The sequence below is a fragment of the Zeus faber genome, assembly GCF_960531495.2.
Source record: "Zeus faber genome assembly, chromosome: 10".
Lineage (NCBI taxonomy): Eukaryota > Metazoa > Chordata > Actinopteri > Zeiformes > Zeidae > Zeus > Zeus faber.
Genome location: NC_137199.1, coordinates 29,648,652 through 29,674,128, shown reverse-complemented (window position 1 = coordinate 29,674,128; position 25,477 = coordinate 29,648,652). Strand labels below are relative to the sequence as shown.

The window sequence follows — 25,477 nt, the reverse complement described above, 5'->3', positions numbered from 1 at the left end:
ATTGTGTTATTTGTGATTAAGAGTTTGGTAGAAAAAGTTATTTTTCTTTGTTCTGTTTCCGATGGATATTAGGGGTGTCCCGATTCTCCAAATACACGATTCGATTTGACTTTCAATTTTAAGGTCACGATTCGTTTTTCGGTTTCAACATTTGTTTTTCAGCACTGACGTCTATGCCATCGTTAGACTATCGAGTCTTGATTTGTAAAGAAAAACACTTCTTTCGCAATAACTGGCTTTTATTTGAATATTCAAAATGATAAATAATTACAAAAATATGATCAAATAAAATTTGATCGAATAAAGGCAAATTACTACCTGCAGCTCCGATCAGCGCAATCGTCTCTCCAAACAAAGCACAAAAAACTTTATATATATTTAATTTACTCCGTTTCCTGCTGCTGCTGCACTGCTGCGGAGCAGATCGCCCCTGAGAAAAATCCAACCTGTGTTCTCACGACCCGGTGGCAAATGCGACCTGGCCTGCCACCTGGCACGGTCCGCCAGTTGACGGTTCGGAACCTCGGTGATTGTGGAAGTACTGGACGTTCTGGTCTATGGTGCAATCTCACTCGGAGACCAGGGAGACGCTCCGTGCGTCGACGCCGACTTCGCATACCATTACCGGGGATATTTCTCTCTAATGTGCGTTCACTGGGACAAACTGGATCAACTAAGATTGATTTTCATTTTTATTCTTTTGTAATATTCTAATTCCATTCAGATTTCGTTGCTGCTGCCGTGGGTGGGCTGGGCGGGTGCAGTGTGCGTTGAGGGACGCGGCGCAGCGGACCCTCGGGAGCCGAACGCCGCTCTCCCGACTCCCAACCAAACTTCATGGAAGTCGGTTGGGGGCAGGGCGAGCCGCGGTCAACGACCCCCAGCCAACACCGCACTTGTTGACTGGTGGACCTTGACCGCCCTCATATGACGACCATGTCGAACGGTGTTACCTAAATAAAAGGTACGGGGAGGATCGCGAACCCGCTTTTGATCTCAAAGTCCGAAATCAAAACGCTGATTTCAATCGATTTCCGCTTTCCAGTCGGAATCGTGACATCCCTAATGCGTATGTTTTTAGGAAGTAAAAGGGCCAAAAACTGGGATGAATCTCTAATGGAAAACATTTTGTTTCATAGAACCCATTTTAAGGTTTGTTTCCAGACATTGAGTCATTTTGCTCTGTTTAGGTTTACTTGAAGCCTGTTTTCACTCTCAGAATGCCTGATGACTGAAACTGCTTGAATCATCGCGTGTTCTGCCAACACACGTTCGGTAAAATGCTGCTCGCTGCCTGAGTGAAACCGGGACGAAGACGAAGCTCCTCCTTTTTCCTGGGCCTGTCCGGAGGCCTCTGGTGCTTCCCCGGAACGCCGTTGCAACGGCCCACTTTTATCAACACTCCATCTGCCATCCGCGTGTTGGAGACGTGCTGTGGCATCACGCCGCGTCCTTTTCGTGTCACACTAAATTCAGCGGTCCGGTCGACCCCGCTGGACTCACCCGACCTGCACCATTCTTGGTTGTTGTCGTAGTGAAGTAGCATTATCACAGTGCATTGTGGAATACACTTGCCAGCGTAGTGTCCAGTGTTTGCATACGACGGATTTTCACCAGATGTCGTCATCCTGGTGTTTTTCGTATGAAGGAGGCGTAGGCTGACTGTGGGGAAGCTGCAAGCTTCCGAGAAATGACAAAATGTTCTCCAAATATATTAAGGGTAATAAGTCACTCGTCTCCTCCGTGTCATTGCTTTTTGTGGAAACTCTTTAAGGCGTTCATGATGCATCACAGCGGGAGAGCATCCATGTTGCTTGTGTGCTGGTGCAATAACTGGTGAATTATTGAAATAATGGATGGAAGCTGTAACACTGGCTTTCCACCAAAAAGCAGAAAGGCTGCTTCTATATACTCTATATATACTGTATATATATGTATACAGTATATATGCAGTATGTATATACAGTGTATATGGATCAAATATTTACTATCATGTATCCTTGCAGAGGAATACAAGGCTTACTTGGCCTGCTTGCTACTGATATGTATTATCACATATTGTGTCTCAAGGAGACATTTAAAGATGTGTGCCGTCCTCCTGACACGTCCATAATATTTACCATAATAACTCGTTTAGCAGCACGGCGCATGGGGCAGAACTTCAGCTCCGTATTAATTACTCTATTAGCGCAGCGGACGTGGGGACCCGAGTGCTTCCACGGGAACCATAAATCCTGCCCCGCGCCGAACCTAAATCACGACGAAAGCCTCTGACGAGCCGCTCCCTGAGTGAAATGCTCCAACAACGTGAATATGCCAAGGAATTTGTCAATTTAACTGGAAACATAGTTGTAGTAATAAAGTCCAAACCCTCCTATTGAGAGTCTCAGGCCCTGTTCATGCGTATGCTGTATGGATATTTTGAAAATGTAGTGTTTTCTCTGCGTGTCTCCCGTCCTCACCAAAACGGCCGGCCAGGACCTGGAAACAAAGCTCTCAGGTTTTTTTTATGTAGTGAAATCCTCATTTGCGTTTAGAAACTTCAAGAAACAAATTTGTGAGGAAGCGGAGCTTTTGTTGAAAACGCCGACGTCGTGACCTCGACCTGCATCAGGAACCTGGGAGCTGCGTCGCCCCGTTCTCCACCGGGGGCTTCGCCGTCGGTCCAGCTGCAGGGACGGCGTCCGCACGGCGTCGCGTCTGAGCATCATGGAGAAGCCGCTCGTTGCTCGCCCCCTCATGTTAGTCTGTGGAGCTTGGCATCGAGTTTAATGAGATAGCATCGCCCCCTGCTGGCCCGGGGGCATTTTAAATCGCTTTCGCTTTACTCGTGTGGACGGAGAGATTCTCTAAATGCGCTTTTCCTAAATGTCCATGTGGGCGTGGGCGGGGCCTGGCGCCGTGTTGACCTGTTCTTTCTGATGCAGGGATCCCCGTGGAGGACCGAGTCAACATCTTCATCAACAGCTTCGGCTCCATCCAGGAGACCACCATGGTGAGATGATCGATGGTTGTTCCGCTGAAGACGCCTAGCACTTTCGGGTGGAGGGTGGAGGGCAGAGGGGCGGAGGGGTGGAGGGGTGTGGGATGCTGTGGTGCGCAGATTTGGGGGGAAGAATGCAGCGTCTGCTTAGCGGTGAATCATTATGTAGACTGGAGTTTTCACGCCTCATTTCACTGACAGCTTAATTGCTGATGGAGCTCGGTTGGAATGCTAACGGGCGGGTTCCTAATCAGAGGATCCAGACAAACAGATCCGTGCTCTGATAGGCTCTTAAACAGCAGCTCTCAGGTTATAAAAAAATGTGAATGTGTTTAGAATTTTGGGCTCATGGAGAAAACAGATTGGAAGAATATATATTTTTAATCATTTTTTTACGGGCAGAGACGGCAAAAATACAGGAAAAATGGAGATGTTTCTAAGTTTCCATGTTTTATTTGATTATCGATGTATTATTCGGAAGTTTCACTATTTAATATGAGGGTTTTTACACCAAAATATCCAGTCCCATAAATAAATAAAGTCCATACCAACGGAGAGCCCTGTGCAAAATTCAACAAAAAGTAATGGAATTGATCTATATATTGACTCACCCCATAAGCCAAAGGTGTCAACTTATTCTCATTTAAATTTTCACATGTTACCTGATTTTAGTTCAAATTTGCACTAATAGTGCCCTGATACCTGTCCTACACCTCAATATGAATATCAAAATATGTATTTATTATGAAGAGCCGAGAGGCCTTAAAAGACAACGTTGTCAAAGGCAGAACTCTCACACAGAAACCTTTTTAAAAGAACCACGAAGAGTTAAATACATTTCTCATGTTAAAGGGTTAGTTCATTGTTCTTCAAGTGGGCTTGTGTGAGGTACTGATCAAATTCCTTATCACAAATACTTATCCATAGTCAATGATACATTGTGGGTTGTGGGTAGTTTTCGGTAATACAGTGGGGGCGTTGTGCCACGCCCTCTCTTATCGATTCATTCTGTAATTCATGATTCACTCGGCTCTCCTCTTTCCATGTGCAGTCGCTGCTCCCTGCACCACCTGTTGCGGCAGCTGTTCCTGCTGAGCCACAGACACAATAAATGGTTTTCCAAAAAATTAAAATACTTGTATGAAGGTGTTGAGTGGAGCAGCAGAGTGGGAGAGGGGGGAGTGGGTGCTCGTCCGGAACGATGCAACGTTTACAAAGTGATTTCGATATTCCAACGTGATCTGACTTTGGGGGTTTTGGACACGGCCGACGTTGGTGCTGGGTGGGGTTGAATGAGAGCACCGCGGGGGGTTGGGGGTGCGGTCTCTCCTGTTTTCTTTTTACAAATACTGGTGCAGGAGACCAAATGACACCCCTGCCACAGACACATTGAGCCAGTGGGTGGTGGGACACAGTGGGTCAGTGGGTGGTGGGACACAGTGGGTCAGTGGGTGGTGGTACACAGTGGGTCAGTGGGTGGTGGGACAAATTGAGTCCGTGGGTGGTGGGACACATTGGGTCAGTGGGTGGTGGGACACAGACACTGGGAAGTGGTGGAGGACGTTGGATTTGAGGCCATTTATACTCAGCTCACATTTAAAATGGAGAGAGGGAGGAAAAGAGATGAAGGAGGGACTAATCTGCCTTCCTTTCTCCTCTCCTCCTTTCCTGTCACCTCCTCCTCTCCTCTCCTCTCCTCCTTCCCCCTGCTGTCCCCCTCTCTCACCCTCTCCTCTCCCCTCCTCCTCCTCCTCTCCCCCTTCTCTCTCTTTGCTCCTTTTCCCCTCCTCTCACCCTGTCTTCCCCCCCCTCCCCCACCTCTCCCCAGACAGTGTGACAGTGAGAGAGATGAACAGAATGTGAGAGCAGACAGGCGGAGGGTGGAGAGAGAGAGACGTTAGCTCACCTCTGTTCTTCTATTTATCACTCGGTGGGATTCTGTCGCTCTCACATCATTTACACCTGCGACGTGTCTGCGCGGCGACAGACACTCACCTATTTCCACTCTTTCCATCCCTCTCTCTGCCTCCATCTCTCCGGTGTGTTTGTCTGCAGAGAACAAGTCATTTGAAGCTGCCGGAGGAAATAAATTGCGGCCGCGCGGCGTCTCGTCTGTTCCTCTCTCGTCCGGATTCGTGCGTCTGTTGAGTTAAATCTCTCTGGAGCGGAACGGCTTTTTATTCTGCCGCGGAGCCGGGAAAACATCTTGTTTTCTGTTTGTTTGTTTTTTAGAAAGAGGAAAAGAAGTTTGATGAGAAGGAATCAAACTTGATTGGAGAGTTGTCACAGAGATGGATGGATGGATGGATAGGCCCATTAACAATTAATGAATAGATAAATAGATAGATTTATAGATATACATATATAGATAATGTATATTATTGGTTATAAAGGTTCAGTTTGGCCTCAGATGAACATTAACTCGTCTAATCATCATTTGATTTGGATGTCCTTCAGGTCCGGTCCGGTTCTTCACATTACGTCCTGTCGTCCTGTTTGACCTTTCCTGTCATTTCACCTTAAGCTTCAGTTTTCTGCAACACATTCCAGACAAAGCTCGTCTTGTCTCCAGTTCTTCCATTGGGAATCTCTCCCCCAAAGCGGATCAATATGGGATCATACAGGATCATTTCATGCGCCCTGACTGACTGCCACGCCCCTTTTACGATCGGACCCAAAGGAACCGCGGTGGAATGTGTCCAGAGGGTTCAGAGCCCCCAGGCCCGGCCCCCCTGCTCTCTGTCACTCTGCTGGGGAACCAAAACAACCGGTCTGAGACCGCATGCGAGAGGTGGTCCGGGAGCGGTTCCAGGAGAGGTTTCGGGCGGGGCATTTGTTTACATATCCAGCCCCGCCCCGCCCCACACGACGCTGGCTCACAGGTCGTTCAAGCGTCACAATTTCGAAGAAAAAACTGGACCAATGAGAGGACGGTCTAACAGCGCGCAGAGTTTGTTTACGAGTTTTGTTCCGCTGTGGAATGTTACCGTGTGAACAGGAAATGAACCCGGGGGCGACTGCGGCTTGTTATGGGTTGGACCCCCCATTCGGAACACAACAAACCAACCACAGGCATGAAAGCGCCTTCATCTTTCTAAAGGCCAATTACACCCATTTGACTGTTTTGCAAAATGATGGCCAGAGTTCCACCTCCTTGAATTACTCTGGGATCCCACCGAACAACGTTGCGGCTTCCAGGCGCTCCGGACCTTTGTGATGATTTTGGGATTTATTCAACGTCTTTTCTTCTTGACGTCGGAGGATATAACGCGTAGCGACAGGTCGCTAGACATGGAATGGTGGATTGTTGTGTCGGTCACCCTTTTACAAACGATGAATTGAACTTCCCGCTTTCCTCCCGAAATTGCTCTCCAAATAAGGAAATGCGAGCGTGGCTAGAAAATCAAACTTTTCACTTTGCAAACATGGTCATGGAACCTGGTGAATGTCCAGCTGATCAAACTGCTCTGTTCTTCTGGTTCTTCTGTTTGCTCCCATTTCCTCGCTCCCAAACTCAGTGTGTCGATGCAAAACTCAGACGCAGTTCATCCGGCGGCCACTGTTCTCAAATGATCCTGCTGCCTGATTCGTTTACGGATTTCTACCTCGCAAGGATACTGCAGAGCGAAAGAACGGAGCTTACTCCTCCACCTTTCTCCTCCACCTTTCTCCTCCTGTGGCTCATTAAACATGTCTTCAAAAGGCTGAGGTCACTCAGACTACTTTACTCATTACTCATTAGCTACCTATCTGTTCTTTGTCTTATCTCTTTTGATTGTAATTGTTGTTTTGAAAAGTGCTTCATGAATAAAGCTTATGATTACCATTAAGATCTGTAAACAGCATCAAATATCCCCTTTCGCTTCGTAGCGCTTCGAGATGTTTTCTGTATTATAAACCCAATTTCGAAAATGCCCTTCCAGGGCAAACTGGTCTGTTTGTGCTGCAAAGATTCCTTGGCTCCACCACATTCATTTTGCTTTGTTAAATAATGTATTGCACACAAATATTAAACAAAAATATGCTTAACACTCTTCTTTTGGATCAGAAATAGATATGGAGACCAGAGGTGGATAGAGGATTCAAAATGATACCACAGTAGAAGTATTGTTACTTTAACATAATGTTAAGTCAAAGTACCTCTAACGCAACAATATATGTGTTCTGAGTTTTTCACATCACAGTAAAACATGTTGTTAACCACCCATCCAAATTTGAATGATTAAAAAAACAGCCAAGTATACAAAATTAGGTTTCAAAATCGTAAAAAAAAAAAAGGCAGTTCCCTCTGCTCTGAGGCGCTGGGGGTGTGTCCGCTGAAGACGCTGAAACCACGCCCAAGCGCGTTTACATTTACATTGAGTAAGTAACTTCCCTGTTTAAATGTTCTGCTGAACCCAGTCCTGTGTCTGGAGCTGCTCACCTCAAGGTGCCGCAGTCTGGCCATGAGACTCCCTGCTCTCCGGTGCCCCCTGCTGGCTCCTCCGCAACATGCAGCCAATTCTAACGTAACCAAGGCCTGCGCGATCGAACCAACAGGACGGGGTTTTTTTGATTTCCATAGGCAAAGGCGTCAATTTATGTTTCTGCCGGTGGCTGCAGACATCGCGGGCAAAATGGTGGGTGCCGGGGGTGGCCGTGTACGGAGCTCCCACCACCTCTACTGCAGACACATGGACGTTGTTTCTGTTTCTCTACTTGACAAGTCGTCGGTCCTCAAACTCCAGACAGAACCAAAGCGGATCATTAGTGGCAGTGGGAGGTGTCCCACTCAGGACTCCACCGGAGCAGATGTTGCTGAGTGGACGGCGTGCGACAGGTGTCCCGTCCACTTGTCCACCTGGTGATGGACTGAAATGTAAATAACAGAATACTCCTCGTTCACGGCAGGATTTGACTAAACCCTGTGGAGGGACTTCCCAGACCAGTCCAGACTAAACATGTCACACATTAATGCAAGCAATTAACTAAACCTAACCCAATCGAGTGTGATATGGGTCAAATCTCTTGCCATTTGTAAATTACCTTATAGGTGAATGTCTCAATTGGTTAATTTTTTTTAGAATCCAACATAATTCCTCAGTGGGATTAGATAAGGTGTCAATGACAAGGGCTCAAGGGCAGCATTCAGCTTTTCACCCATCTCCAGTGGCTTCCCGACGATAGCATATAAATATACTGTATATAATTATATACAAAATATAAGATGTATAAGATAATAATAATAATATAAGATAATGTGTTCAATACCACATTTAATATCCAACACCGATACCTCAACGAGTGTCTGCCGATAACGATACCAATGTTTTACCAATCTTTTTCCGTCTCTTAAACAACTAAGCTGTTATTTATACATTTGTCTGGATGCACTTGGTTTAACCTAGCCATCTAAAAAAACATCATGCTCAAAGTGTGGAACAAATATTCTACTCCCCGAAAGGAAGGCATACATAGCCCACAACATGTCTCAGTTCTGCAGAGTCAGAGTACTTATCTTCTCATTCAGCTTCTGGTCTTCTGGGACCTGATACATCTCTGAACGGGAACACGGGAGGTGTAAAATCTGCCACTTCCACTGCTGTTCTAAACACACGATGCTGCTGTTCTAAACACACAATGCTGCTGTTCTAAACACACAATGCTGCTGTTCTAAACACACAATGCTGCTGTTCTAAACACACAATGCTGCTGTTCTAAACACACAATGCTGCTGTTCTAAACACACAATGCTGCTGTTCTAAACACACAATGCAGCTGTTTTAAACACACGATGCAGCTGTTTTAAACACACGATGCAGCTGTTCTAAACACACGATGCAGCTGTTCTAAACACACGATGCTGCTGTTCTACACACACGATGCTGCTGTTCTAAACACACGATGCTGCTGTTCTAAACACACGATGCTGCTGTTCTAAACACACGATGCTGCTGTTCTAAACACACGATGCTGCTGTTCTAAACACAATGCTGCTGTTCTAAACACACGATGCTACTGTTCTAAACACACGATGCTGCTGTTCTAAACACAATGCTGCTGTTCTAAACACACAATGCTGCTGTTCTAAACACACGATGCTGCTGTTCTAAACACACGATGCTGCTGTTCTAAACACACGATGCTGCTGTTCTAAACACACAATGCTGCTGTTCTAAACACACGATGCTGCTGTTCTAAACACACGATGCAGCTGTTCTAAACACACGATGCTGCTGTTCTAAACACATGATGCAGCTGTTTTAAACACACGATGCAGCTGTTTTAAACACACGATGCAGCTGTTATAAACACACGATGCAGCTGTTCTAAACACACGATGCTGCTGTTCTAAACACAATGCTGCTGTTCTAAACACACAATGCTGCTGTTCTACACACACGATGCTGCTGTTCTAAACACACAATGCTGCTGTTCTAAACACACAATGCTGCTATTTTGAACACACGATGCAGCTGTTATAAATACACGATGCAGCTGTTCTAAACACACGATGCGGCTGTTCTAAACACACAATGCTGCTGTTCTAAACACACGATGCTGCTGTTCTAAACACACGATGCTGCTGTTCTAAACACACGATGCTGCTGTTCTAAACACACAATGCTGCTGTTCTAAACACACGATGCTGCTGTTCTAAACACACGATGCAGCTGTTCTAAACACACGATGCTGCTGTTCTAAACACATGATGCAGCTGTTTTAAACACACGATGCAGCTGTTTTAAACACACGATGCAGCTGTTATAAACACACGATGCAGCTGTTCTAAACACACGATGCTGCTGTTCTAAACACAATGCTGCTGTTCTAAACACACAATGCTGCTGTTCTACACACACGATGCTGCTGTTCTAAACACACAATGCTGCTGTTCTAAACACACAATGCTGCTATTTTGAACACACGATGCAGCTGTTATAAATACACGATGCAGCTGTTCTAAACACACGATGCTGCTGTTCTAAACACACAATGCTGCTGTTCTAAACACACAATGCTGCTATTTTGAACACACGATGCAGCTGTTCTAAACACACGATGCAGCTGTTCTAAACACACGATGCTGCTGTTCAAAACACATGATGCTGCTGTTCTAAACACAATGCTGCTGTTCTAAACACACAATGCTGCTGTTCTAAACACACGATGCTGCTGTTCTAAACACACGATGCTGCTGTTCTAAACACAATGCTGCTGTTCTAAACACACAATGCTGCTGTTCTAAACACGATGCAGCTGTTCTAAACACACGATGCAGCTGTTCTAAACACACAATTCTGATGTTCTAAACACACAATTCTGCTGTTCTAAACACACAATGCTGCTGTTCTACACACACGATGCTGCTGTTCTAAACACACAATGCTGCTATTTTGAACACACGATGCAGCTGTTATAAATACACGATGCAGCTGTTCTAAACACACAATGCTGCTGTTCTAAACACACAATGCTGCTGTTCTACACACACGATGCTGCTGTTCTAAACACACAATGCTGCTGTTCTAAACACACAATGCTGCTATTTTGAACACACGATGCAGCTGTTATAAATACACGATGCAGCTGTTCTAAACACACAATGCTGCTGTTCTAAACACACAATGCTGCTATTTTGAACACACGATGCAGCTGTTCTAAACACACGATGCAGCTGTTCAAAACACACGATGCTGCTGTTCTAAACACACGATGCTGCTGTTCAAAACACACGATGCAGCTGTTCTAAACACACAATGCTGCTGTTCTAAACACACGATGCTGCTGTTCTAAACACACGATGCTGCTGTTCTAAACACACGATGCTGCTGTTCTAAACACACAATGCTGCTGTTCTAAACACACGATGCTGCTGTTCTAAACACAATGCTGCTGTTCTAAACACACAATGCTGCTGTTCTAAACACACAATGCTGCTGTTCTAAACATGATGCAGCTGTTCTAAACACACAATGCAGCTGTTCTAAACACACAATTCTGATGTTCTAAACACACAATGCAGCTGTTCTAAACACAATGCTGCTGTTCTAAACACACGATGCTGCTGTTCTAAACACACGATGCTGCTGTTCTAAACACACAATGCTGCTGTTCTAAACACACAATGCTGCTGTTCTAAACACACAATGCTGCTATTTTGAACACATGATGCAGCTGTTCTAAACACACGATGCAGCTGTTCTAAACACACGATGCTGCTGTTCTAAACACACGATGCTGCTGTTCAAAACACATGATGCTTCTGTTCTAAACACACGATGCTGCTGTTCTAAACACACAATGCTGCTGTTCTAAACACACAATGCTGCTATTTTGAACACACGATGCAGCTGTTCTAAACACACGATGCAGCTGTTCTAAACACACAATGCTGCTGTTCTAAACACACAATAATGCTGTTCTAAACACACAATGCTGCTATTTTGAACACACGATGCAGCTGTTCTAAACACACGATGCAGCTGTTCTAAACACACGATGCTGCTGTTCTAAACACAATGCTGCTGTTCTAAACACACGATGCTGCTGTTCTAAACACACGATGCAGCTGTTCTAAACACACGATGCAGCTGTTCTAAACACACAATGCAGCTGTTATAAACACACGATGCAGCTGTTATAAACACACGATGCTGCTGTTATAAACACACGATGCTGCTGTTCTAAACACACGATGCTGCTGTTCTAAACACACAATGCTGCTGTTCTAAACACACGATGCGGCTGTTCTAAACACACGATGCGGCTGTTCTAAACACACGATGCTGCTGTTCTAAACACACGATGCTGCTGTTCTAAACACAATGCTGCTGTTCTAAACACACGATGTTGCTGTTCTAAACACAATGCTGCTGTTCTAAACACACAATGCTACTGTTCTAAACACACGATGCTGCTGTTCTAAACACAATGCTGCTGTTCTAAACACACAATGCTGCTGTTCTAAACACACGATGCTGCTGTTCTAAACACACAATGCTGCTGTTCTAAACACACGATGCTGCTGTTCTAAACACACAATGCTGCTGTTCTAAACACACGATGCTGCTGTTCTAAACACACGATGCTGCTGTTCTAAACACACGATGCTGCTGTTCTAAACACATGATGCAGCTGTTTTAAACACACGATGCAGCTGTTTTAAACACACGATGCAGCTGTTATAAACACACGATGCAGCTGTTCTAAACACACGATGCTGCTGTTCTAAACACAATGCTGCTGTGATAAACACACAATGCTGCTGTTCTACACACACGATGCTGCTGTTCTAAACACACAATGCTGCTGTTCTAAACACACAATGCTGCTATTTTGAACACACGATGCAGCTGTTATAAATACACGATGCAGCTGTTCTAAACACACGATGCTGCTGTTCTAAACACACAATGCTGCTGTTCTAAACACACAATGCTGCTATTTTGAACACACGATGCAGCTGTTCTAAACACACGATGCAGTTGTTCTAAACACACGATGCTGCTGTTCAAAACACATGATGCTGCTGTTCTAAACACACGATGCTGCTGTTCTAAACACACGATGCTGCTGTTCTAAACACACAATGCTGCTGTTCTAAACACACGATGCTGCTGTTCTAAACACAATGCTGCTGTTCTAAACACACAATGCTGCTGTTCTAAACACACAATGCTGCTGTTCTAAACATGATGCAGCTGTTCTAAACACACAATGCAGCTGTTCTAAACACACAATTCTGATGTTCTAAACACACAATGCAGCTGTTCTAAACACAATGCTGCTGTTCTAAACACACGATGCTGCTGTTCTAAACACACGATGCTGCTGTTCTAAACACACAATGCTGCTGTTCTAAACACACAATGCTGCTGTTCTAAACACACAATGCTGCTATTTTGAACACATGATGCAGCTGTTCTAAACACACGATGCAGCTGTTCTAAACACACGATGCTGCTGTTCTAAACACACGATGCTGCTGTTCAAAACACATGATGCTTCTGTTCTAAACACACGATGCTGCTGTTCTAAACACACAATGCTGCTGTTCTAAACACACAATGCTGCTATTTTGAACACACGATGCAGCTGTTCTAAACACACGATGCAGCTGTTCTAAACACACAATGCTGCTGTTCTAAACACACAATGCTGCTGTTCTAAACACACAATGCTGCTATTTTGAACACACGATGCAGCTGTTCTAAACACACGATGCAGCTGTTCTAAACACACGATGCTGCTGTTCTAAACACAATGCTGCTGTTCTAAACACACGATGCTGCTGTTCTAAACACACGATGCAGCTGTTCTAAACACACGATGCAGCTGTTCTAAACACACAATGCAGCTGTTATAAACACACGATGCAGCTGTTATAAACACACGATGCTGCTGTTATAAACACACGATGCTGCTGTTCTAAACACACGATGCTGCTGTTCTAAACACACAATGCTGCTGTTCTAAACACACGATGCGGCTGTTCTAAACACACGATGCGGCTGTTCTAAACACACGATGCTGCTGTTCTAAACACACGATGCTGCTGTTCTAAACACAATGCTGCTGTTCTAAACACACGATGTTGCTGTTCTAAACACAATGCTGCTGTTCTAAACACACAATGCTACTGTTCTAAACACACGATGCTGCTGTTCTAAACACAATGCTGCTGTTCTAAACACACAATGCTGCTGTTCTAAACACACGATGCTGCTGTTCTAAACACACAATGCTGCTGTTCTAAACACACGATGCTGCTGTTCTAAACACACAATGCTGCTGTTCTAAACACACGATGCTGCTGTTCTAAACACACGATGCTGCTGTTCTAAACACACGATGCTGCTGTTCTAAACACATGATGCAGCTGTTTTAAACACACGATGCAGCTGTTTTAAACACACGATGCAGCTGTTATAAACACACGATGCAGCTGTTCTAAACACACGATGCTGCTGTTCTAAACACAATGCTGCTGTGATAAACACACAATGCTGCTGTTCTACACACACGATGCTGCTGTTCTAAACACACAATGCTGCTGTTCTAAACACACAATGCTGCTATTTTGAACACACGATGCAGCTGTTATAAATACACGATGCAGCTGTTCTAAACACACGATGCTGCTGTTCTAAACACACAATGCTGCTGTTCTAAACACACAATGCTGCTATTTTGAACACACGATGCAGCTGTTCTAAACACACGATGCAGTTGTTCTAAACACACGATGCTGCTGTTCAAAACACATGATGCTGCTGTTCTAAACACAATGCTGCTGTTCTAAACACACAATGCTGCTGTTCTAAACACACGATGCTGCTGTTCTAAACACACGATGCTGCTGTTCTAAACACAATGCTGCTGTTCTAAACACACAATGCAGCTGTTCTAAACACGATGCAGCTGTTCTAAACACACGATGCAGCTGTTCTAAACACACAATTCTGATGTTCTAAACACACAATGCTGCTGTTCTAAACACAATGCTGCTGTTCTAAACACACGATGCTGCTGTTCTAAACACACAATGCAGCTGTTCTAAACACACAATTCTGCTGTTCTAAACACACAATTCTGCTGTTCTAAACACACAATGCTGCTGTTCTACACACACGATGCTGCTGTTCTAAACACACAATGCTGCTATTTTGAACACACGATGCAGCTGTTATAAATACACGATGCAGCTGTTCTAAACACACAATGCTGCTGTTCTAAACACACAATGCTGCTGTTCTACACACACGATGCTGCTGTTCTAAACACACAATGCTGCTGTTCTAAACACACAATGCTGCTATTTTGAACACACGATGCAGCTGTTATAAATACACGATGCAGCTGTTCTAAACACACAATGCTGCTGTTCTAAACACACAATGCTGCTATTTTGAACACACGATGCAGCTGTTCTAAACACACGATGCAGCTGTTCTAAACACACGATGCTGCTGTTCTAAACACACGATGCTGCTGTTCAAAACACACGATGCAGCTGTTCTAAACACACAATGCTGCTGTTCTAAACACACAATGCTGCTGTTCTAAACACACGATGCTGCTGTTCTAAACACACAATGCTGCTGTTCTAAACACACGATGCTGCTGTTCTAAACACAATGCTGCTGTTCTAAACACACAATGCTGCTGTTCTAAACACACGATGCTGCTGTTATAAACACACGATGCTGCTGTTCTAAACACACGATGCTGCTGTTCTAAACACACAATGCTGCTGTTCTAAACACACGATGCGGCTGTTCTAAACACACGATGCGGCTGTTCTAAACACACGATGCTGCTGTTCTAAACACACGATGCTGCTGTTCTAAACACAATGCTGCTGTTCTAAACACACGATGTTGCTGTTCTAAACACAATGCTGCTGTTCTAAACACACAATGCTACTGTTCTAAACACACGATGCTGCTGTTCTAAACACAATGCTGCTGTTCTAAACACACAATGCTGCTGTTCTAAACACACGATGCTGCTGTTCTAAACACACAATGCTGCTGTTCTAAACACACGATGCTGCTGTTCTAAACACACAATGCTGCTGTTCTAAACACACGATGCTGCTGTTCTAAACACACGATGCAGCTGTTCTAAACACACGATGCTGCTGTTCTAAACACACGATGCTGCTGTTCTAAACACACGATGCTGCTGTTCTAAACACATGATGCAGCTGTTTTAAACACACGATGCAGCTGTTTTAAACACACGATGCAGCTGTTATAAACACACGATGCAGCTGTTCTAAACACACGATGCTGCTGTTCTAAACACAATGCTGCTGTGATAAACACACAATGCTGCTGTTCTACACACACGATGCTGCTGTTCTAAACACACAATGCTGCTGTTCTAAACACACAATGCTGCTATTTTGAACACACGATGCAGCTGTTATAAATACACGATGCAGCTGTTCTAAACACACGATGCTGCTGTTCTAAACACACAATGCTGCTGTTCTAAACACACAATGCTGCTATTTTGAACACACGATGCAGCTGTTCTAAACACACGATGCAGTTGTTCTAAACACACGATGCTGCTGTTCAAAACACATGATGCTGCTGTTCTAAACACAATGCTGCTGTTCTAAACACACAATGCTGCTGTTCTAAACACACGATGCTGCTGTTCTAAACACACGATGCTGCTGTTCTAAACACAATGCTGCTGTTCTAAACACACAATGCTGCTGTTCTAAACACGATGCAGCTGTTCTAAACACACGATGCAGCTGTTCTAAACACACAATTCTGATGTTCTAAACACACAATGCTGCTGTTCTAAACACAATGCTGCTGTTCTAAACACACGATGCTGCTGTTCTAAACACACAATGCAGCTGTTCTAAACACACAATTCTGCTGTTCTAAACACACAATTCTGCTGTTCTAAACACACAATGCTGCTGTTCTACACACACGATGCTGCTGTTCTAAACACACAATGCTGCTATTTTGAACACACGATGCAGCTGTTATAAATACACGATGCAGCTGTTCTAAACACACAATGCTGCTGTTCTAAACACACAATGCTGCTGTTCTACACACACGATGCTGCTGTTCTAAACACACAATGCTGCTGTTCTAAACACACAATGCTGCTATTTTGAACACACGATGCAGCTGTTATAAATACACGATGCAGCTGTTCTAAACACACAATGCTGCTGTTCTAAACACACAATGCTGCTATTTTGAACACACGATGCAGCTGTTCTAAACACACGATGCAGCTGTTCTAAACACACGATGCTGCTGTTCTAAACACACGATGCTGCTGTTCAAAACACACGATGCAGCTGTTCTAAACACACAATGCTGCTGTTCTAAACACACAATGCTGCTGTTCTAAACACACGATGCTGCTGTTCTAAACACACAATGCTGCTGTTCTAAACACACGATGCTGCTGTTCTAAACACAATGCTGCTGTTCTAAACACACAATGCTGCTGTTCTAAACACACAATGCTGCTGTTCTAAACATGATGCAGCTGTTCTAAACACACAATGCAGCTGTTCTAAACACACAATTCTGATGTTCTAAACACACAATGCAGCTGTTCTAAACACAATGCTGCTGTTCTAAACACACGATGCTGCTGTTCTAAACACACAATGCAGCTGTTCTAAACACACAATTCTGCTGTTCTAAACACACAATTCTGCTGTTCTAAACACACAATGCTGCTGTTCTAAACACACAATGCAGCTGTTCTAAACACACAATGCTGCTGTTCTAAACACAAAATGCAGCTGTTCTAAACACACAATGCAGCTGTTCTAAACACATAATTCTAAACACATAATAATACTGCTTGAAACACACAATGCATTTGCCAGCCACAAAGATATTGGTCCGTTGATCAGTTGAACAACTTCAATGTGGAATTTCCATTTAAGTGCTGTATCTTTGTCACAAATAGCAACATTTTTTTAATATGTGTTGTCAATTATAGGCATAATCATTAATATAAGCAAATTGTATAATTGATTGTACCCCAATGCAAACATCACTTAAAACACAGACTTTTTATTATTTTTTATTTTTCTATGCTCTTTCCTTTTTATCTATTTGATGTAAGGCACTTTGAATTCACTCTCTCCCTCCCTCCCTCGCTCTGTGTTCAAATGAATGAAATGAACGAAGGGCTGGAAAATCAAACCCTTTTTCGACGTCTCTTTTCCTTTTTTTCCAGTCACTTGTCAGGAACCGAATCTTAAACAAGAGTCAAACCTTTCATCCCTAGACTCAGGTGTGAGAGAGCGGAGCGTGTGCTCGTGTGTCGTGGTCTCTACGGAGTGAGGGGCTTTCTACCTTTTCTATCTCCTTTTATGTTTAGAGTTTATGGGTGTTGTTCATTAGTTGTAGTGTGCAGACACAGCGGATGGGGGTGTTGGACTTCACCAGGTTGACACAGAAGCGCGGCGTTACGACCTCTGCTGCTTCCCGGTGCTCCGTGGTGGAGTGTGCGCAGGTTGTGACACATCTCTCTTCACGGCACGTCGCTAAAAGTTTAGTTAAGCATTGACATGATCGTTTAGGCTAATGGATCGGATCGGATTATACTTTTTTTTCCGATCCAATGCAGTGAATTAGACGGTATCGATCCGATTCTGAGTATCTGATTTGCGCATCCCTAATAAATATATATATTTGAAAAAATATAAGAAATATATAAACATTTATATTTTTTATGAATTTTAAACTTAATTAAAACATATACTTTTCAATTCCCACTTTTAAAATATGTGCGACAAAAAAACAGTTGCTTCAAAATTATTTTCACATTTCAGCCGACATGGAGTCACATCCATTTCACCAGACGCTGCTGTCTTTTTAGTGGAAGCTGAAAGTGAAACCACATGAAAGGGGCTGAAATATATTGTGCCAAAATAGATAAATAGAAATTGACTCTTCCGGTATTAAAAGGTTGCCGACCCCCTGGCTTAGATGGACGTTTAGCTGACCGAAGCTCTCAATTTAATTATCTATCCGAGTACCCCCCGTACAGAAAGCTTTCACAAAGACTTCCAATCGAGGAAAAATAGAACACGTGCACAGTACCTTCCCGTTTCCAATCGACCATCTATTAATTCAATCGTCCTCTAAGCTTTGCCGGCAGAGAGACATGAGCCGCGCCCATCCCGAGCTGATGCCTCGTGTTGTGTCGTGTCGTTTTTGTGGGGCCCGGCAGGATTATCGGGTGAACATCTTCCTGCGGCAGCGCTGGAACGACCCGCGCCTCAGATTGCCGCAGGACTTCAAGTCCGACTCGCTCACCGTCGACCCCAAGATGTTCAAATGCCTCTGGAAGCCCGACCTGTTCTTCGCCAACGAGAAGAGCGCCAACTTCCACGACGTGACGCAGGAGAACATCCTGCTCTTCATCTTCCGCAACGGAGACGTCCTCATCAGCATGAGGTAAACGCCGGGGGCCGCTGGCGGCGGTGCAGGGGTTATTTACAAACGGGAATGAAATCTCCGCCCATTTTCTGGTGGAACGGTCATATGTGATGGATGGTAGAGAGATAGGGCGGCGGAGGGACGATCAGTAAAACCCTTCGTCCGACTTCCTGCAAGATACAAATCCTGTAAAATTGTTTTCCTGGATCATCGCTGCTTCGTATTATCGATTCTAATTTTCCTAAGTATCTTTTCATCACGGGGGCCTAAAGACCCTAATTCATCATATATTTCAGTACAAGCTCTTTAATGCGTTGCTTATCCATTAGTGGAAACACATTTTCTCCTTTAAAACAGATTCAGTGGAATTACATTTTCTTCTGCATCGGTATCTTGTTGAACTTGTGGCTTATTCAAAATATTTTGAGGGGGATGTGTTTGGTATTGTCTGGATGTGACACTGTGCCTGCATGTGATGCGTTGGGGTGTGATGTGATATATTGGGATGTTAGGTGTTGGGACATGAAACTGGATTTATATGTAATGGGATGGGATGTGAGGTGGCTTAATGTGATACTGGATTTAGATGTGATGTGTTCAGATATGATACTCGTGTGTTTTGGTGGGATGTGACGCTGTATCCAGATGGGATGTGTTGAAATACGATAGTGTTTGGATATGACACTGTATGGATGTGATACAGTGCCTGGATGTGATGCTGTGAAACTGTGTCTGTGTGGGAGGTGTTGTGATATGATATGTTGGGATGTGTTGTGTTCGGATGTGACACTGTCTGGATACTGTGTCTGAGTGTGATGTACTGGTCGATGGATGATATGTTTGAGATGTATGTTGGAATGTGATGCTGTGTTAGGATGTGATATGCTGGGATATGATGTGTCTGGATGTGATCTCTGTCCCCTGTGTTCCTCAGGCTCTCTGTGACTCTGTCCTGCCCTCTGGACCTCACCTTGTTCCCCATGGACACCCAGCGCTGCAAGATGCAACTGGAGAGCTGTGAGAATCTTCACTTACCTGATCAAACTTATCTTATCCAATCTTATTTTATATAATTGTATTTTATATTTTCTTATCGAATTTTATATTTTCTAAAAAAAAAAATTATCGAACTTTATACTTGAATTATTGAAATTTTATATTATCATATCATAACTTATATGATCCAATCTATTTTTTCGAACTTATTTTTTCTCATCTTATTTTTTATTCTCGTATCTTATCTTATCTATGTCAGAAATAAGATTGAAATGACCCCTCAGACGTGTCTCCATCTGGTTGGGGAAATATTCACGAGCTGGGAATTAATGTTGTTTTTCCTCAAATATTTGCTTATTTTTTTGGTGGTAAGCGAAAGCTTTTTGCTGGTGTTTAGAAACTAATGTCAGTGGTAAATATTCAGCGGAGCAGGAATAAATCATCATATTTTTGGGCTTACTACAAACTGCTCCCAGCTAATTGAGCTCCACTGTGGTGATTTATTCCTTGTTTATGAAGCATTTTAGACCACAACAGATTATTCTAAAGCCATTTCTCTTTCTCCGCAATTTTGGAGCCGGTTGTTTGAGCCTGTGGCATCTGTGCGACTGTATTATGTTCTAAAAATCTCTTTATTTATGTGTGTGTGTGTGTGTGTGTGTGTGTGTGTGTGTGTGTGTGTGTGTTCAGTTGGGTACACAACCGATGACCTGCAGTTCATGTGGCAGACTGGAGACCCAGTGCAGATGGACGCCATCGCTCTGCCCCAGTTTGACATCAAACAGGAAGACATCGAATATGGAAACTGCACCAAATTCTACGCCGGAACAGGTACGGCGTTAAAACAGTGAATTTACAACAAACAAAAAACAACATAGTCATAACAAGGTGCACTCATCAGGACCTTTTTATTTTTTTTTTTATTTTTTATTTTTTTTAACCAATGTTAAGCTCCGAAATCCAGGTTTGCAGAAGTGAATGGTAATGAAGGCCAAAATATGAAAAACAATAAATATTAATGAGGATGTGATGACATGACAACCTCTTTAACAGCTTCTAATCCCCGGAGGGTCTCCTCTCTTTGGGAATATTTATTATTTACACTTTATTTCCTGGATCCCAGAAGAGGTTCTGCCCCCAGGTAGAACTTTTATAACCAGTTTGAGCTCATTTGCTGCTTGTTATGAGACATGGTGTTTTTGATAAAAAATAAATAAATAAAAATACAGAGCTGCATTTTTTTTTAGCAAAGCCTAAATGTGCTTATTTACAAACATTTACATGTATGTTACATACAGCGGGGCGCTGATCGCACGGTGCACCGCAATCTTTGTTTATTTTATTTTTTTTGGAAAGGTAAAAAATATGGGAGATCAAGTGGAAAATATACGGCAGCGTGTCCGGCGCGTGCGCGAAGAAAATGGCGCACCTTCGTAAAGGTGTTTCTCAAGTCCTGGAGGGATGATATTCAGATTCCAGCCAAAGTCTGTGTGTTTGTAGTTCCATCCCCAATCCAGACCCACATGTACTGTATGTACACAAGCACGAATAGTTTCACTTTATTAGCCACATTGGGACGATGGCCGTGTTCGGGCGCGCGCGCGTGTGTGTGTGTGTGTGTGTGTGTGTGTGTGTGTGTGTGTGTGTGTGTGTGTGTGTGTGTGTGTGTGTGTGTGTGTGTGTGTGTGTGTGTGTGTGTGAGCTGTGAAGGTTTTCTTCCTTAACTTTGGGCAATTGCTGTGAAATTTTAATGTTCCTTTGAACGGCCGAGCGCCTGTTCCCCTGATCTGCCATTAGACACAAGGAAAGAGAAAAGTCTTCTTCATGCCTCCATTAATAATTCCGTGTGAGTCAGAGTCTTGACTCCTCCAGCTCCGTCCGTTCGCTGTGGAGGGAGAAAAAAAAAAAAGATGAGACTCCACAGAGCTCCACAGACCTCCGCCCCGTTCCCCGTACGCACCCCACAGCTTCTGCCCCGATGCGGCTGTCGCCGCCGAATTTTGGAGGTCGGCGACGATAGGCCCTCGTTGCTGCCGCCTGTTTTCAAATATCGGGACACTGGCGATAAGCAGCAGCCGACGAGAGCGTGAGAGGAAGAGTCATGTGGATGTGTACTTATTGAATGGAATACCAGGTATTTTAGGATCATATCTACCTCCACCTCCCTGCAGGCTGGTGCGTGCAGCGTCTCTCCACCCACTCCTCCTCTTCCAGATTCCATGTGACGTAATTTTTACCAGCTGTGGGGTCACGGAGAAGTAGTGCAGTAGTAGTAGTCGTGATGGCAGCCGTGCGGCGTGAACGCCCCCGTCTGGGACGCGCCGTGTGGTCTGAACATCCTGAGACAAAAATAAACCCAGACGAAGGTTGGCGCAGTGTGAACGCCCCCGTTCGCCCCGACGGAGCTTTTGGCTGGAATTCTGATATTTTCGGGTGGAGAGCGGCAGGATGGGGGGGGGGCATAGAATTAGCTCCTCCTCCATTTCGATCAGGTTTCCGTCGGTTACGCTGTGAAAGCACTGGTGGCGCTTTGGCGGGTCGTTGGTGAACGGCGTTGTGGCGCAGCCGTACTAGAAACAAGGATCTGTGGCGTGAAATGAGTTATACTGCCTCACAGAAGTACTGCAGCAAAAACCAATATCTGCAGCATCCACCAGCCCTGCTAGGGCCCGTCTGGTGGTTATTTTGGTGCAACAGGGTCATCAACACCTCCATTCAGAACGCATCCAGTGCTGTCGTTGTTTTCCGCCCAAAACAAACAAACAAACAAACAAACAAAGTCTTCCCTCCTTCGCTCCCACGTCCTTATGTGTCATTCAGTCCTGACATAATCGAAAGTTGCGTGTGACACGGGGCCAGGCGGCTCCCTCTGCATTTATGAACACGTTGCCATGGTAACACGGCCGGTCACAAAAGCTCGGGCGCCCGGTCTGAGCCTTCGGCGCCGGAGAAGGACCAACAGGAAGAGGTTGTTAGCACGGACAAACTAAGATGTTTACACGAAATATTCCGTTTCACTCTTTACTCAACACTAAATATATATATATTTTTTATATATAATAATATTGACAATATTAATTATAAATATCGTTTTAACTTGATATATTTTTTGGCATTTTCATTTTTGATGTGAGGGGGCATAATAAAAGCAAAGCAGGTTAAATTGACAAACAACAAATGATTCATTTTGGCATCATACTTGGGGGCTATTATGCCCCATAACTCAGAACATGTGATAAACCCCTGAACAGAAATGTACACACTACATAAAAAGCCGGCCCCGGCCCCCGCTCCCCCACTAAACGTCCTGCCGGTGTCTTCCAGGTTACTACACCTGCGTGGAGGTGATCTTCACCCTGCGGCGGCAGGTGGGCTTCTACATGATGGGGGTCTACGCGCCCACGCTGCTCATCGTGGTCCTGTCCTGGCTCTCCTTCTGGATCAACCCCGACGCCAGCGCCGCCCGCGTTCCTCTGGGTACGTAACGCGTGGAAAAGCATGTATTCGGGAAAATCGATGTGAGGCCTGTGTCTGCTACTGACGCTGAAAACAAAGCGCGGTTCTAACCCTTTGAGACAGGGTTTCGTACGGTGACGTCTCTCGCGGCCGTGGGACCAAACTGGAGCCGGTAGCGCGTCCATCTTCTCTCTACGAGCTCCGGTCTGATTTTATTTTGTAGCCGTGTTTTTTTTCACGGTGAGACTTCCGGCGGAACGTCCCCCCCTTGCGCCGCGAACGTGGAGGACGGAGCCTCGGCCCGGCGCCTCCGCCGGAGGTTAGTGGCGTCGCCGCCACGCCCCCCGGTGGGCGGTGCCTTGTAAACAGAGGGACTTTGAGAAAGGACGACAGGTCGATGACGGAGCGCTCACAATCTCATTTTCAACAGGGAGAGGTTGTTCACACGGGCAAACTCAGATGTTCACACTAAACATTCGGTTTCACTCTTTACTCAACACTTTTAGCAAAGCGTCAGAATTTTACCGTTCGCCCTCTGTTTTTGTCAGCGGTAAATAACCAACACGGCAACGACAGCTCACTCACAGTTGACGTTTGAGGAGAATGAGAGCGATTGCGTTCGCCCATCGAGTGGACGAACCAAACAGGAAGCGCCCCCATTTTTGTTTCTTCTCCGCAAACACTCAGCCTCACTCCGACTCACCGGGGGGCGAAACACCTGCACTGAGATTTCGCCAACGATGGGAGAATTGTGCACGTGAGACGTCTCTTCTGCGGAGTGGTTTTGTCCTGAAAATTCAACATTCTGAATTTTTCCAGAGCGTGAGCGTGAGCGTGAGCGTGAGCGTGAGCGGGGATATTTTAGAAAACGTTGTTTTCTAAAATATCCCCGCTCATGCCTTGGCTCCGCCCACACGGAAACAGCAGTTTAGGAACTGGAAACAAAGCTTTTGGAAAAGGCCTTCCAGGGTGGGGGTTTTTCCAAAACTCTGTTTTCCGTGTTTTGGTGTGGTGAAGTGGAACGGAGCTTCTCGAAAAATCGCCAACGTCAGCGTCGGGAACCTACAAGCACCGGGCGACGCCCAGTTTGCTTACCTGTGGTCAGCACTGTTTGGTTTAATTAGAAGAAGAGCTCAGTCCACTGGAGCGATACGCTGAATGCTGCCAATGTTCTTCTGTGGTGTTTGACCTCAGGTTTCATGAGGTATTATCGCCCCCTGCTGGCCTGGAGTGCTCATGTGAATATATGAAATACTTTCTACGTTCTCGTGGGGACTGAGAGATTTTCTGGATCTACTGTAATTTTCTGGAGTGCACTTTCAGAAACACCCACATACGTGCGGACAAGGCCTCAACGCCCCAGTGACACCCGAGGGAACGCACCAGGTCCTTGGGTTCCCAGCGTTTTCAGTCGACTTGATTCTCCTCTGGGGAATAAAAGTCCTTCGGGCGTCTCTTGGCGTGACATGTACGGTCACCGCGCAGGACCTCAGACCACGCTCCACCATTTACCTGGGGTTAGAGAGAATGTCAAACCCCCCCCAAAAAAAAAAAAGCAGAGGAAAAACAAAGTTATTATACGAGGTGATCCATCACGGTGACAACATGGAGGTCTTGATCCATCAGGCATGGAGTCCTGCATCACAGGGTGGAGTTTGGATTGATGGACTGGACCAGCAGCCAGGTTGTGGACACATAGCAGGATGATGCAGTATATTAGAATATTGATGCATGAGGGGTTACATTTAGTTTCATCTTACAACAATGTTCCTCCGATAAAGACCCTCAACCGTCCACTTGTTCTCCAAATTCCTTACTGGGGGAGTCCTTCCATCCATCCATCCATCCATCCATCCATCCTTCCATCCATCCATCCATCCATCCATCCATCCATCCATCCATCCATCCATCCATACATCCATCCATCCATACATCCATCCATCCATACATCCATCCATCCATCCATACATCCATCCATACATCCATACATACATCCATCCATCCATCCTTCCATCCATACATCCACCTGTGGGTGTCAGGTGGACGGGCTGACTCACACTCCACAGCCTCCGAGTCACAGCACATGGAGCCCCCAGGGTTTGAGCTGGAA

The 25,477-nt window shown here is 44.9% G+C and overlaps 1 protein-coding gene across 1 annotated transcript in view; it reads left to right on the top strand.

The window, feature by feature from the left end:
• The window catches only part of glrbb (glycine receptor, beta b), a gene marked incomplete at both ends in the record, with an annotated part of 32,869 nt that overhangs the window by 2,380 nt on the left and 5,012 nt on the right, over nucleotides 1–25,477 (top strand). The window contains 5 exons of the mRNA XM_080007808.1: nucleotides 2,928–2,995; nucleotides 18,707–18,933; nucleotides 19,850–19,932; nucleotides 20,602–20,742; nucleotides 23,236–23,388. Coding sequence (XP_079863934.1) covers nucleotides 2,928–2,995; nucleotides 18,707–18,933; nucleotides 19,850–19,932; nucleotides 20,602–20,742; nucleotides 23,236–23,388 — 672 coding nt within the window. The remainder of the gene's footprint in view (nucleotides 1–2,927; nucleotides 2,996–18,706; nucleotides 18,934–19,849; nucleotides 19,933–20,601; nucleotides 20,743–23,235; nucleotides 23,389–25,477) is intronic.